The 17,091-nt window shown below is 34.8% G+C and overlaps 1 protein-coding gene across 1 annotated transcript in view; it reads right to left on the bottom strand.

Annotated features, from left to right (window-relative positions):
* Window positions 1–4,433: 4,433 nt before the first annotated feature.
* The window catches only part of APCDD1 (APC down-regulated 1), a 59,134-nt gene continuing 46,476 nt past the window's right edge, over window positions 4,434–17,091 (bottom strand). Inside the window, exons 4-5 of the mRNA XM_074208161.1 lie at window positions 13,919–14,240; window positions 4,434–11,207 (exon numbers count right to left, since the gene is read on the bottom strand). Of these exons, the coding sequence (XP_074064262.1) occupies window positions 10,756–11,207; window positions 13,919–14,240 (774 nt within the window). The 3' untranslated portion in view covers window positions 4,434–10,755. The remainder of the gene's footprint in view (window positions 11,208–13,918; window positions 14,241–17,091) is intronic.

Raw genomic sequence — 17,091 nt, 5'->3', positions numbered from 1 at the left:
GGTGTATTGCAGGAATGAGCAAGCCAACTTAACCCCAGGTTGTAGAGAAGGGTATTAGATTATACCTATCTCCAATGTTCCCTTATGGCCCTGATGAGGTTTCATGCTTTGTTCCCAACAATATCTATTGGTATTGAGCAGTCATAATAATCCTCTGTTTCATTGAAAATCCATTCTCCTCTTCCCCTTCTATATAGTATTATATTCAGTTTTTCTAGGTAAGTTATTCTTGGCAATAAGCCTGTGCCTGTTGCCTTCTGGAATATCATAACCATGTTCTCTACTTCTCTATAGTAGTGACTGCTAAAAAAAATGTGTGATCCTGACTGACTACTTGATATCTGAATTATTTATGAATATTTGTAGTATTTTTTCTGGAAACACTGGATTTTGGCTATGATCTGCCTGAGAGCTTTTATTTTGGGGTTTCTTTCACTAGGTGATTGATAGATTCTTTTTCTATTTTGCCTGCTGGCCTGGAATGTGTGAATATTGTATTCTTCAAATGTTAGGAAAAATTACTTCCAGTGTGTTTTTCTGCTTTGATACAAAACAACTTCATGGATATAATCATGTTGCCAACCTGGCCTGGTACACTTGGTGACTCAGTTTCCTTGGCTCTTTTACATGCAGGGAATAACTGGACTATTGTATTACTATATCTTGAAAGTAGATGATGATCACTGGGCAATCCATTTGACTGTGATAATTGGTAGGAACCATGAAAGACCAATATGAGACTGTGGGGCACTGTTCCTACCATATGGACACATGCCTTTAGAGAAAAATGTATTTAGATTCAGTGAAAGAGTACACTCTAGAGGAGTTCTTACCCTTTCTGGTATGTCATGAACCTTTTCTCAAAAAAAACATTTTAAATGCATAAAACAAAATATAGGTTTGCAAAGTAATTATATCTAAATGCAGTTATCAAAATAAAAATTTCAAAAGTTGATGAGACTCCATATTAAGAATTATAGCAATGCTAGATAATCTGATGTTTTGAAAGGTCATGCACTTTTCAGTGCTTTTGATATAAACAAATAGGTCAAGGCTTTATGATTTCCTGAGTTCTCTGTTCTAACTCAGATCACAAACCCTCAATGATTTTTTTTGTGTGTTTGAGACAATTGTGATTAAGTTATTTGTCCAGCTGTTCCTTAGAATAATTAGCAGTATCTATTTGAAACCATCAACAAGCATTATATTCAATGGGGAGAGGCTACAGGCATTCCCAATAAGATCAGGGGTGAAACAAGGGTGCCCATTATCACCACTACTATTCAATATCGTATTAGAAATGTTAACTTCAGCAATTAGAGAAGAAAAAGAAATGGAAGAAATTAGAACTGGAAAGGAAGAGACAAAACTCTCACTCTTTGCAGATGATATGATGGTCTACCTAGAGAATCCCAAGAAATCATCCAAAAAACTACTGGAAACAATTAGCAATTTTAGCAAAGTTGCAGGTTATAAAATAAACCCCGATAAATCCTCAACTTTTCTATATATGTCTAGCAAGATGCAGCAGGAGGAGCTAGAGAAAGAAATCCCATTCAAAGTAAACTCAGACAATATAAAATACCTGGGAGTCTATTTGCCAAGACAGACTCAGAAACTTTTTGAAAACAATTATAAAATACTTCTCACACAAATTAAATCAGATTTAAATAACTGGGCAAATATCAACTGCTCATGGATAGGTAGAGCTAATATAATAAAAGTGACAATTCTACCAAAACTAAACTACCTGTTTAGTGCACTACCAATCAAAATTCCAAAAAATTACTTTAATGAGTTAGAAAAAATTGTAAGTAAATTCATATGGAGAAATAAAAAGTCAAGAATTTCCAGGAACTTAATGGAAAAAAAGTGCAAAAGAAGGGGGCTTAGCCCTGCCTGATCTAAAATTATATTATAAAGCATCAGTCATCAAAACTGTTTGGTATTGGCTAAGAAATAGAGTGGTGGACCAGTGGAATAGACTAGGTGCAAAAGCAAGAGAGGATAATAGTAATCTGCTGTTTGATAAACCCAAATAGTCTAACTATTGGGATAAAAACTCTCTCTTTGATAAAAACTGCTGGGAAAATTGGAAGTTAGTATGGAAGAAACTTAGATTAGACCAACACCTCACACTCTTTACCAAGATAAGATGCAAATGGTTACAGGACTTAGACATAAAAAACAATACTATAAGCAAATTAGAAGATCAAGGACTAGTTTACCTGTCAGATCTATGGAAAGGGGAGTGGTTTATGACTAAGGAAGAGTTGGAGAACATCACCAAAAACCAACTAGATGATTTTGATTACATTAAATTAAAAAGCTTTTGCACAGACAAAACCACTGTAACCAAGATCAAAAGAAATGTAGTAAATTGGGAAACAATCTTTACAACTAATGATTCTGACAAAGGACTCATTTCTAAAATATACAGAGAACTGAGTCATATTTTTAAAAGAAAAAGCCATTCCCCAATTGACAAATGGTCAAAGGATATGCAAAGGCAATTTACAGATGAGGAGATCAAAGCAATGCATAGCCATATGAAAAATTGCTCTAAATCATTAATTATTAGAGAAATGCAAATGAAACCTTCTCTGAGGTACCACCTCACAACTCTCAGACTGTCCAATATGGTCAGAAAGGATAATGATCATTGTTGGAAGGGTTGTGGGAAATCTGGGACACTATTACACTGTTGGTAGAGCTGTGAACTCATCCAACCTTTCTGGAGAGAAATTTGGAACTACACCCAAAGGGCAACAAAAATGAGCATACCCTTTGACCCAACAATACCACTACTGGGTTTATATCCTGAAGAGATGATGAAAAAGGGTAAAAACATCACTTGTACAAAAATATTTATAGCAGCCCTGTTTATGGTGTCAAAGAATTGGAAATCAAGTAAATGTCCTTCAATTGGGGAATGGCTTAGCAAACTGTGGTATAAGTATGTCATGGAACGCTATTGTTCTATTAGAAACCAGGAGGGACAGGATTTCAGGGAAGCCTGGAGGGATTTGCATGAACTGATGCTGAGTGAGATGAGCAGAACCAGAAAAACATTGTACACCCTAACAGCAACATGGGGGTGATGTTAAACCTTGAAGGACTCGCTCATTCCATCAGTGCAACAACTGGGTACAATTTGGGGCTGTCTGCAAAGGAGAGTGCCATCTGTATCCAGATAAAGAGCCGTGGAGTTTGAACAAAGTTCAAGGACTATTCCCTTTAATTTAGGGGAGAAAAACCAGATATCTTATTGTCTGATCTTGTTATCTCTTAGACTTTTTGTCTCTTCCTTAAGGATGTGGTTTCTCTCTCATCACATTCAATTTAGATCAATGTACACCATGGAAACAAGATAAAGACTGACATTGCTTTTCGTGGGGGGGGGGGCGGGAAGTAAGATTGGGGGAAAATTGTAAAACTCAAATAATATCTTTAATAAAAAAAAAGAAAAAAATTATTTGTCCAGGATTACACAGCTGTTAAATATCAAGTATCTCAGTTCAAATTTGAACTAAGATCTTTCTGTCTCTAAGGTTTTTGCTTTAACCACTATAAACTATCAGTATTCCCTTTATTTAGATAAATATTAAAGAGTTGCTTGAGGATCAGAGAAGTTATGATTGCCCATCATCACAGGCTTAAAAGTCAGAAACATTTGATCTGAGAGCTTCCTGTCGCCAAATATAACACTTTACTGTGCCATGCTTCTTTATAGCAATGAGTAAATAAAAATGTAAAGACTTTGACAGTGGAGGAGGGGGGAGACACATGAAAAATTGAAAAAGTTAAGAAGCAATGTTTCCTGGTAGAAAAAATGCTATATTTGGAATCAGAGGACCTGATGTTGAGACCTACTTCTGACATTAGCTGTTATGACCATTCACAAATCATTTAGCCTGAGACTCAGTTTCTTCACATAAAAAATGAGGTGCTGTTTTTGTAGCAAGGGGATTATAACATCATTAAATGACCTGATATACTGAACCACATCTCCAGGAAATGAATATGCACTCTGGAAAATGATAGGGGGAACTCCTGATTTGGTTCTGAATGTGCATGATGCTAATGTCTGGCAACTGAGTATTAGTAGTAATAGCTGGGAGCCTGGGTTGCTATGCGTGATGTAGTGGTGATGGTGACTGAGAACAGATTCTTGTTGCCTGCACCTATAGTCTATAAATTCTATTCTCTTTCAAATCCTTCTAGTCTCATTCTAGTATTTTCTCTCCCTTGAGAGTTCAAGATGAGTTCAAAAAGGGACAAGCACATTTCCACTACCTGCCCCAGATTGTTCTAAGGAAATCACTATGCAAATATCAATGTCACATTTTAAATTTTTATCTTAGTGAGAACACTAGATATATGCTTACTGACATGAACTAAAATATATATCTATGTAAAATAAAATGAACCATTGTGACCTGATATTAAATATCACTTGAAAATAAAATATATTTATTGCTTATTTTTTTCCTGTTTCCATTCTTCCTAACCTAACAAATTAACAGGAAATCTTAAATACAATCAAATGTTTTCAGGTTTTGGTTTTTCACCTGATTAGAAGCAATAATTCAATGTAACACTATCTTGAAGAGTGTTAGCACTTTATTTAACAGCTTGTATTTTAGACAATCTTTTAACAATTATTCAAATTTCCCCAGCAATGTAATCTGGAATATAGAATGAAAGAGAAGAATTGCTTTGTATATTTACAAAAACATAGATGGTAAAGAAAATAGAAAAAAAGACCCCAACATTAGAAAGCACTGGAAATGGGAAAACAAAAGGTCTAGATTTTGGGTTAAAATTATATTGCTTCATGAAAAAGAGAAAAGATTTCTATGCAAATGATAAGACATCTACAAGAAACATTATTGCTTTGAAAATGATTACAGTATTGTATTGTGTATTATTACCTTTATTGCTTAGAAGTTACATTTTAAAAGTTTAAGAAAAAATAACTTCTAAGATAAACAGTCCTCACCTTTTGCTAAGGCCTGTTTACTCTTGGTATGTTATGATAGTAGTAATAGTAGGACAAGGCAATTTTCTTACAATCCTTTCCCTAGATTCTTTTATTTACTCTAACCCTGTTTCAATGCCATTTTGCTTCCAAATTATGTATATTGTGCAATATCTTTCTCTTAATATTGCTTTTACCCAGGTAATGGGTCATATCAGAAGTAACCTCCAGGGTGTTTTCAGTGTTCTCTCTCACAATCAAGCTATCAAAAAACATTTATTCATCACCTTCTATGTACCAGCCACTATGTACAATAACAAAATGAAATAGTCCCTGTTTGCCTTCAAGGAGCTTACACTGTAAAAAAATTACAAGTATGATATGATGGTTGAAAATATTATTATGAAGCTTATTAAGTCACTTTCTTAAAGAGCATAATGCAGAATACCTTTTCCCAGTATTTCCCAAATAATTCACACTGTGAAAAATCTTTTCTCATCAACCAACTCTAAATTTTCTGAAGCATCCTCTACAAAATTGATCCTTTTTCCAATTTACTTCCAAAGTGAATATTGATTAAATCAACAATATACATTAAGTAGCTGTTATATAGGTCAGGTACTACTGATACAAAAAAAAAGTGACAAACAAAAAAACTTAAACAAGCAAAAAAATAATTCCTGCTCTCAATGAGCTCACATGCTAGTGGAAGAGACAATCTGTACATAAATAAGATGCTCTGTAGTGCATTCCAGGCAGTAAGAACCTATGTTTCATATAGGAAATAGGATTTGATAGTATTTTATCCTTCTTAATAGTGACTCAAAATGTAAATCATTCCACCTCATTAATTGTAATATTGAGCTGACCTTTGGAAGTGTTTCTCCCACTTGATTATTTTCTTAACACCTGGAAGACTGTACTTTGAAGAATTCCCATTCCTAAAATTCCTAAGACTTTACTTCTCTGGAAGCTTGCCTCAGTTTGCAATTTCAGGACCTGCTGTTCATAACAGAATGAAAGGTAATTTGATAGATATTCTACTAATGCCTACTAGCACATGTGTGGAAAGTCTTCCTTTTGGAAATCATTTATCTGAGTTCATTTCTGTCAGAGGAGACATAAATACGTTTTTGGTCGAGTTCAAAACCCTAAGTCTTATCCAATTGCCTCCATAATATTCAGAATTTAGAGTTTGATCTCCCATAGATTGTTATGTGCTCTTGTCAAGAATGTTGGCAGAATTGTGTTTTAGTTGATAGAAGGTAGAGATTGAAATTACCTTAAATTTCTCTCCTTGTTAGAGCAGCCCATGTAGAGAATGATTCTTCTAAGGTGCAGATGTAATTACTACTTCCTATTGTATCAAGCAATTTGAACAAATGTGTTCTTTGACTCCCATGGGCTTTTAGGAAGCCTATGGTTACTATTCAGTAGGTTCAGTTTGAAGTTAAGATTTTATAAATATCAATTACCTACTTTCTGAGACCATTGTTGGATCAAGTTATCCTTTCTGAGTCTATCATGTAGAAAAAGAAAACTCTTCCTAATTCAGGTCACTTGTGGTAACAGATTCCATGTGAAACCACATGGCACTGAAACTAGCTCCAAAGGTAAACACTTGGAATTGAAATGACCCCCTGCCCCTCAACACACACACACACACACACACACACACACGCACACACAAAAACACACAGAGATACACAAAACTGAGGTATCATTTGTGCTGAGGTTATGAGAAGAGGGTTTCTGGCATGGAAGTGCACATTATGGTCAAGTCACATTTCTTTCACCTATACTCTTGGAGCAAAATCCCTTTTTCTTATAACCCTGTGGACCTGGTTAGCACCTTATTTCCTGCTTTGGAATTGGGGGGAATTTAAGAGAGATTTGAAAGTTTGAGGCAGAAAATTAATATAACCTTTTTTAATAACCATCTTAAAGTTATTTAAGGTTATAATTCTTGAGTACTCTTTGATGTGAACTCTCCTGAATATCATAACCATATTCTTCCAAGAATGGTGATTCAGTGGCATATCTAGGCAATCTGGTGAAGGACATCCACCTTTAGAAAATTCTATTCATAAATGAAGGTACTGAGAACTATTTACTTAATATGCTTACTTTCAGAGAAACATAATGCCTTGATGAAAATCATCCATTTATGTATCAAAGATGTTATAGGTAAATGTATGAAAAGGTAACTGAAAATTCTTTACATTCTCATAACTAAATGGTATGGCAAAAGCTCCTACTCTGTCTGTTGATTTTTTAAGGGCCTTGATAGGACAACCTTGAAGATCCTTTTCTTCTGCATATGCTACAAAAAATAATGTGAGAAAATTTTGTTCAACAATTCTATATCAAGCTAGTCATAAAACAACAAAACATCAGCTCATTTAAGATATTTGACTTGTAGCATGGAAGATGTTCCATGCAGAGTTCAAGCAAAATATTTTCTATTAATGAAGGTTTTCTTTAAATGTTCTTATTTACAGATGCCACTGTAGAACTTCCAATGAACCTCTGTATCCTAAAAACTTCAGTGAAATCCACAAACATTTAAAGAGATTTTCACCATTAGAAGAACAAAGAAATGAAAAATGAAAAATGTCAAGATGATGATATTCAACCGAACAGAAGACCCACTTAGTTAATCCACCAACATTTACATCTTGAACAGTGCCTATAAGAACTAACTCAATACTTGTTTATTGAATTATTGGGTAGATGTTGCCAATGGAAAATGAACTGCATCCTAAACTGAGTAAGAGGTGAATGATTTCTATTGCATTTGAGAAAGTCCTCAACGTTTTGAATGATCTCAAGTATTTTGCAGTCAGAAAAAAATTCTTTAATCATAATATTCTTCTGGTGATGGTATATGGTTGTGACTTATAAAACATCATGACCTTAAATATTCAGAATTACAAGTAACCTAGAGGGCAGTAGAAAGGCATATGGTGGGTATAAGTAGACTATAGTATATTATCTATGATAGTTTTCACCCCATTCGTGGAATAAGATACATGTTATCTGACCATGCATGTCCTGAATGGAAGTACATAAGTACTAAAAAATGGACAATTTATATCACACTGGTACCCACAAAATATCAAAAATACTAAAGGAAAGCCTCTAGTGTGTCATATATACCATCTATATAATTTACAGGAAGATATCGACAAAAATTGTACAAAATAAGAGATTAAAAAGGGCTAAGTGATCCCATACTATTAGGATTTTAGATCTACATAAATTTGTAAGAAACACATTAAGTCCAAACCTATGTGTACACATATATGTATACACATATGTGTATACATATATATATATATTTATCAAGTGATAAATATACATATATATAAATGAAGAACTAAGATACCCATCAATGTATCCAAACCATATGATTCGATGTGTTAACTTTCTAATAAATTACATTAATGCTAAAGTGATTGGACCTGTATCCACAACATTCTATTTTGATCTCAGCAACAAGACACATATGTTTGTATGTATTCATTTTTAATACAGATACATACATACATATTTATTTATATGCATAAATCTCATGTCATACTTGCAACTTTAAAAATAAATTATATAAAAATATACTTTTTTTTCTAAAAATTGCAAGTATATAACATGGAAACAATTTTCCAGACCTATGGGTTAGACTTAGTCTCTAATTTCAATTAGTCTGTCACTTTCATGGTTAAATAGTTGATATAGCCTATAAGATAGTAAATATTATATGCTTCATATGACTTGTTATGGCTTGTGATAATAGAATGGTTATACTACTTGTTAGATGGCTCCTTAGAAAAAATGAAATTTTATAGGCATATTAATACTTGACCAGTTTTTTTCACTATGTAGTAAATTTGGCAAATCAGATTAGTGTTTTTATGCTGAATGTATGATCTTGATAATCTCCATAATTAGAACTATAATTTAAATATATTTATTTAATAATAAACACCCACATGATCTTTAAAAATTTAAATCACAGACAATACTATTAGCATTTAATGTTAATATTAAATAGGATAATGTCTTAATCCTGATTGATTTTTTTTCATCCTATAAGCCCTCTCTTAAAGTTAGATTTTCAATTGTTATCTTTTTGTTTCATTTCTTTTTCATTATTTTCTATTCTTAAGAATACTTGGAGTCAGGGGTGGCTAGGTGGCACAGTGGATAGAGCACCAGCCCTGGAGTCAGGAGTACCTGAGTTCAAATCCGGCCTCAGACACTTAATAATTACCTAGCTGTGTGGTCTTAGGCAAGCCACTTAACCCCACTGCCTAACAAAAACTTTAAAAAAAAAAAGGAATACTTGGAGTCTACACAGACCCATTTCTAAGAATTCAAAGTACATTTACAAACATTATACCCTTCCAGTGTCTCAGTGGGACAGAATTGGGGGCAGAAATATTATGTCAGATTTTGCACAAGGTTAGAGGCGAATGAAGAAACTGACTTTTTCCATGGTGTATAACTAGGTCAATTGCTGATTAGAAGGATTAGTCTAGTTATCTGATTCCAAGTTAAGTCTATATGACAGAAAGACAATTCAAGAGACAAGATAAAATGGCATGAAAGGGATGCTACAAATCCCACAGGATACTGGTTTTTTTAATATTTTCTCTGAATATCATGCCCTTTCCCTTGTGTACCTTTCTTCTAAAAATGTATTTTTGCTGGTAGGAGAGATATTACAAATCTAGATACTTTTGCTTACCTGTAACAAAATGTTATACAAGCCAGAATGAAAGTTTTAAGAAAAGGAAATGGTATATTAGAAAAGGACCATATTATTGTCAGCATTCATGTGGCACTTTGCAAGACCAGTACATACCAGATACATTACTGTCTATCCTCTGAGATACAATTTATAATGGCATTGCTTTCTACTTAGTGATTCCAGCAAATTATCTATTTATACAGGACACAGATGCAACAAGAAAACTAACATAACAAAATCAGAGTTATGGTTTGGACTAAATTGACCTCTAAGGTCCTCTTTGACTCTTCTTAACCATGAATAGAGAAAAGTGCCACATATGCTCCACTAAGTGTATTCTTTAAAAAAATTTTTAAAAATTATATGCAAAAATAGCTTAAATTACTTTGATACTTTAATTACAGATATTTTCCATTCAGTACTTCTGAAAGGAAGGCTTTCAATTCTCTCCTCTGTATAAAACTTGTTAAGATCATTTAGATAAATCCTTGTGTCTTTGAATATATACATATCTACACCAAAGCATTTTCTTAAAGTAAAAGGACATCATTCTCCCAGCACTTACCCAATACTGCATAGGGCTATTCAAGATGGGAGAGGCAAGTTCAGAGATGGGAAAGAAAGTGACAAAAGGAAAATGGCAGTGAAAATGTAGCTGGATCTTTTTTTTCAATTAAAGGTCAATGTGGCCAGATAATATAGTTGTTGTTTTTTTTAATCCTAACCCCCAAAGAATCTACTAAATTGTCTGCAGTCCTAAAGTGCAATTACTGTTGTGCAGTCACTCAGGCCAAGGAACAGACTGGATGAAGTTCAAAGCAGAAACTTCAAACAAGTGCTAGTCATGATTCTGGGGCTGGGAATCGAATTTGAGGGTGGGGAGGGGGAAAGAACAACAATTCTTAGACATTTGAGTGCATTGGGGGAATAAACATCCTTTTTTTGGGAGGGAAGTCTATACCCAAGGAATTCTAATTTTGAAAATAAAAATATATATATATATTTTTTAAAAGCATAAAGAAATCTAGCTGAAGATATTCCAATGTGGAACAGTCCAAATGCATGCACTCAGAGTCAGGAGTACAGTAAAGAAATTCCTTTCAGGTGCCCCATTCCCATAGTGGCCTATTGTATTCTCCTCTGTTAAATCTTCTGATCTGGGTGCTGAAGATGCACATTGGACTAATGGCATTTGGTAAGACGTGGCTCTTTTTTCTGGCCGATCAGGACTGGATCCATCGCTGGGTCTCTGGCCATTGTACAGTAAGTATCGACCCCGTGTGTCTTGCTCCATTTTGAAGATTTCGTACTCAGTGTGAGGTAGTTTAATTCCCAAGGCAACACAACCATTAGTGTGAGTCACATCCTGCTGAATTCCAACCTGCCATGAACCCTCAGCTCCACATTCATTCCCATTGAACACATTTAAGAGAGAGGCTGTGGCTGCATCCATGGGGGTGACCTTCATGTGATTCACTATGGAGAAAAAGAATAAAAAGAAAATGTTAATTATTTCCAGAGAAGCAAGCTTATGATTATGAAGTCCTCTAGAGCAGATGCTATCAATACATTATACCTATTAGATTTTCCTTCTTTTTCTTTTTTTAAAGGGATGATGGAGAGGGGAAAAAAGCTCCATCTTGTTCCCCTCCCTATATGACCAGTACCTTCTTTTTTGGCACTAATTGAACCTTTTTATTTGAATGGCAGTCACACTGAATGAATTATGAGTATGACTGGGTAAATTCACTTCATTTGGGAAATAGGTTGGGCTCTGGTAGTTCTATCAACTGTAGGCATCATCAGTTAATTATGATTTTCATGGCCTTAGAAAGCAATTGCTTATGAAATGTTTCTACATTATTATACAATGTGAATTAATCTTATCACATTGAAAATATGTGTGCTAAAGATACTGATAAAACTGGAATTTTTTAATGGAATAGAATGTTTTGAGGTCTTTAATAGATTTAACAACAACTACTTCTCCATACTCCGTAAATCAATCCAGGTTCACAAGACCAAGTCTGAAAGAAATTAGGTTGTGGGCAGTAAGACAAAATGAGGATAAAGAGACAAGAAAAGTCCCCAGTTCTTTTCACATAGAACCTCAAATTTCAAAGAGTTAGGGGAGTTGTAGGAAAATTATATGGGTTTTAGTGGACTCAAAGTTCACCATGAGAGTCAACATTGTTGTGTTGTAGGCAAAAAATTAATGCCATCTTAATTTACATTAGTAGTAGGGTAGTGTCCACAAATAAGGCAAGGAGAAAGAATTCTGCTGTACCCTGCCATTGTCAGATTGTACAAAGTTCTGTGATTGGGGTACCATATTTGAAGAAAGAAACTGCTACACTGAATCATGTCCATGGAAGAACTGATAAGGGTCCTGGAAACCAAACCATAAAAGGATCTCCTAAAGTTACTGGGGACTTGTATACTACAGAAGAGAAAACTCAGAAAGAAACTTGATAGCTATTTTCAAGTATTTGAAGAGTCTTCAAGAGAGACAGAGAGACTGGAATTCTTTAGCCCCAGAAGAAAAAGCTAGGAACAACAGATTTTAGAAATTATTGAAGGAAAGATTCTGAATTGATATAAGCAATTTCTTCTGAAAATTACTATCTATAATTCGAATGACATCACTAATGAGGATGTGAATTCACCAGTCATGGAAAATCTTCAAATACCTAGGATGATCATTTGTCAAAGATGTTATACCTGAACAGGTAATCCCTCTACAAGCTGAAATAAATGAACTTTTGATCCCTTATTACTCTTAGGTTTTCAGTTTTTATAATATGAGTCCTCTATGTGGCTCCCCAGTTGATCTCAGATTTATTTGGATAAATGAGACTTGATAAAATGAATTGTTTATATAATCTTTACTATCCAGAGGCTGGTCCACATCTTGTCATCCTTCCCATATGGATATTAATATGTTTTGGAATTTGTAGTTAGAGAACCTGGGTTCAAATGTTAGCTCTCCTAAAATAGTGTGCAACTATGGAGAAAGTTATTTAATCTCTCTGAGTTGGTAACCTCTCTTGAGATTCTTTAGCTATTAAAATGAAGACATTGGACCAGATGACATTAAATCTCTTTCACTTCTAGATCTGTCATTTTATGATCCCTACCATCTCAGAAATGTAGCCACATTTCTTAAAACATCTAAGAGGAGACTATGACTGTTCTTGAAAATATATCCCAATGTCTCATAATCTTTATCAAAAATGATTTTAAGCTCTCTAATTATATGAATCACTTCCTCTGTTTTCATTACCTCTTCACTAGCACTCTATACCCCAAATCAACTAGGGCCATGGACCTCCGTGAATAGATATCAGGAGGTCTGTGAACTTGGATGGGAAAAATTATTTTCACTAATGTCTAACTGAAATTTAACATTTCCTCTTAAAGTAAATTTATTAAAACCCACATTATTTTGACAAGGTATCAATAAACTTCATCAAATTTCCAAAGAGATGAACAACACAAAACAAGTTAGCAACCTCTGGTATAAAGCAATGTTCTGTACCAGGATTTAAAAAAAAACAAATAAACAACTTCCACCTGTTCTAGACAATTTACTCATTCTATGACAGCTTTCCCCCATAATGTCAGGCAATAAGTGCCTTGATGCTTTTATCCTATGAAACTGCCTCTTCATCTATTAGCCATTTATACTTTTTTTGTTGTTTTTTAAACTTCTTTTATTTATTTAAAGCAATGGGATTAAATGACTTGCCCAAGCTCACAGTTAGGCAATTATTAAGTGTCTGAGGCCGGATTTGAACTCAAGTCATCCTGATTCCAGGGTTGGTGCTCTATCTACTGTGCCACCTAACTGCCCCCATTTATACTTTTTTGAGAATTTATGTAAATCTATTACCTTTCCTAGTGGTATTTACATTCTACATTATGGCTTTGAATCTTGTTAAAGTGAATACCAGCAGTCAGGATTCCTAAACCTATGAAATCATGCAATAATATATAAAGCTTGCATTGCTTTGTAAACTTTCAGCATCTGCTAACTGATGCAAGACCAGTTTTGCCAACAGTAAATTCACCCCGCCCCTAATTTCTTGCCTCAATCCCTTCTCTAGTAGTCCACAGCAGAAATAGTCAAGTTTTGCTCATTATCACTCAATTCCTAAAGAAATTTTGATTCATGACATGTGACTTACCTTTGAACACAAACTCTGTGCCTCCCATGACTCGGGCAGAATGTACACCACGGCTATAGCGACCTTGGGCATAAATAGTGAAGGTGGGGTGCTTGCAAATGGGATCAGAATAGTGGTAATAATGCCCTTCCCAGGTATTATTGTTGTCATGAAATATGAAATGGCGGGTAAGGAAGAGGACTTCAGGGCGTACTTCACATCTCTGGCTCACCCACTCCCCATGCAGGCCAATGGTCAAGTCAGCTTTTGGGGGCAATATGGGAGGATGGTGCTCATCTGAACGATAGATGATTCGACATGCAATGCAGGCATGGTCATGATTCTGAAATCAGAGAAGAAATTTTTCATTAAAAGATAGCCAACATTCAAACAACAAACGTTTATTAAAAATCTCCACTGCTATTCATCATATTAGGCACTAAGAATACAAAGGGAAATAAAAGTTCCTTTCTTCAGGATCTATCTACCAACTTCTATTTTTGTTATGCACACACACATATCTACATATACATATATATGTATATTTGCAAATATATATAGCAGCAGAAAGTTTTATTTGTATACACACAAAAGTTAATGGAGGTAGGGCATTAGGAGTGACTTTAGGTTAGAGTAGTTGGGGATAAGCTTTGAAAGAAACTAGGGAATTCTAAAAGATGGTGAAAGTATCTAGAAATGGAGGACAGCTGAGCAAAGACATGGTGTTAGAATATTATGAGAAGGTCAAGTTAGGCTGGACTATGAAGTGTGAGAAGGAGAATAATGTATAATAAGGCTAGAAAGATGGGTTGGAGCTAGGGCTTTAAATGCTCCAAAGGGAATCTTTATTCAACCATGAAGGTTAAATTACCTAGTTTTTATTGAATAGAGGTGTGACAAGGTCTGTGACTTGGGAAAATCATTTTGGCAACTGTGGGCAAGATGAAATGGAGTGGAGAAAGACTTGTGGATAGGGATACCGCAGCAGGCTAAGAGGATATAAAGTTGTTTGTTAGTATGAGGAGAGAGGAAGGATGGATACGACAGATGTTGTAGAAGCAGATGCAACAAGATTTCACAACTGATTGGAATGTTGTAAGGTAAAGAAGAGTAAGGAATTGAAGTTGCCAATGAAATTGCAAACAACAGCAAACCCATTAGCTTCCTGTTAAATCAAGTAACAACCATCCAATGGCTCTCCAATCTAGCTACACCTATTACAATACTATCCTTGGAGAAACAACTAGTGGGTGACAAGTGACAAATTAAAGCAAAAACATGGTCCCTGATTTAAGAAGCTTACTTTCTAACCATAAAGATGATCTGCAAAGATGTTTGCAGTATAAATGAGAGATAATCTCAGAGGGTATGTACCGGGGAGACTGGAAAAGGCCTTCTGACCATGATCTATCCTGTATGAAGTATCTCTTTTAATGGTATCTTGGACTATCCTAAATAGTTGAACTGTAGTACCTAATATTACCATTAACTGTAGCACCTGCCTAGAAATCTGATGGATATATATTGAGTATAGACCTCCTCCCAACCTGGATTCAGAATTGATTGTTAAAGAAAAAACAAATGTCAAAATAGAAGGACATAAAGAAGAGGTCAAAATGTGAATTGTTTGCCTTCATAAATATCTATTTAAGGAAAATGTCTGAAAGAAGAAAATGACTGAAGGTCAAATTGAAGATATCAGAGTATATATATATATATATATATATATATATATATATATATACATATATATTACAAATGTATATATATGTATATAAAACATCCATTTGTTTTTATCAGGCTGGTAAATTGGAAGTTTTATAGGCTTTCAATACTTACTATGCTTTTTATCTCTTTAGGCAATTGAATTAATAGAAAAAAGCAGATGATATATTTTTAAAAGGATCTTCTTTGCATGTGCCTGTTTAGAGTATTGCCACCTAACTCTGCTAGACAAGAGCTTCCTACCTTTATCTGCAAAGCTTCATGAACTGGAATGTGCATATAGAAATACAGAAATAAGTGTCCATTATCTGACCTGGGGGAGTCACAGACATGGTCTAAACTGATTTGGACTTGGTTTGGAGTTAAGAAGACTTGGCTTCCAGTTCTAGCTCTTCCACTAACTATAGATATGACAGTAGGCAAATTGATTGATTTCTTTACTTCCGCACCATTTCCCTTACCTATATAAAGGAATAATAATGTCTTTACTACCCCCACAAAGTAATAGGCCTCTACAGCAAATCAAATAATAAAGCACATCTTGAGGATAAAAGCATGATTAAAAATGCACATGGTTATTATTATTGGACAGACAGACAGATAAATAGGAGAAGGAGAGGGAGAGAGGGGAGAGAGAAAGGGTGGGGGAGAGGGGAGGAGTGAGGGTAAGAGAGGGAGAGACAGACACAAAAAGACAGACAGACAGACAGACACACAATGGAGAGCCTAGCTTAATGATCTCTAAAGTAGACTTCTTTGGTAGTAGAGACACATCATTCTACAGGTATTGATTCAGTACAATCACTCTTTTCCTCCCAAGAAGGGAATGTCACTGTGTCATAGTTTTTGCCAGGGAAGCATTTGTTTAGGCAGCTAGGTGGTGCAGTAGAGACAGTGTTAGATTTGGAATAAAGACCTTAGTTCAGAATTTGTTGGTTGAGTAACCCTTAGCCAGTCATTTAATCTCTCTCAGACTTAGACTCAGGGGGATAAATAATAGTATTTTACCACACAGAATTGTGAAAATCAAATGAAGCCTATAAATAATGAACTTTACAGACTTTAAAGTGTTATATAAATGCTAGTAATTATTATTATTAATCATTATTTCTTGGGCTTCTAATTCTAATACCAGGAAATGGAACTACCAAGACCTTCTTATAATTGACTTCATTTGATTTCATAAAATGAGGGATAGAAGGAAAAAAGGGTAAAAGGAACTGAGATTTTCAACTGCTACCTCCTCCCCTCCCCATCAAAGAGAAAATCTCTGTTCCCTTGCCGCTTCTGCTAAATGAGTATAAGGCTGCAATTTATGAAAGAGAATGTTCCCTTAGTCAACATAATTTGTGGCTCATAAATAACAGAATCAAATGGGCTATAACAGGGTGAGATGAAAGCGGCCCTCTGCATTAACCCACGTATCTGGTTTGTATTTGTTGGCCTCCTGTTTGCCTGGGGAGTTCTGG

Source organism: Macrotis lagotis, chromosome X (genome assembly GCF_037893015.1).
Source record: "Macrotis lagotis isolate mMagLag1 chromosome X, bilby.v1.9.chrom.fasta, whole genome shotgun sequence".
NCBI classification, from domain to species: Eukaryota; Metazoa; Chordata; class Mammalia; order Peramelemorphia; family Peramelidae; genus Macrotis; species Macrotis lagotis.
This window is presented reverse-complemented; position numbering and strand designations above follow the sequence as displayed.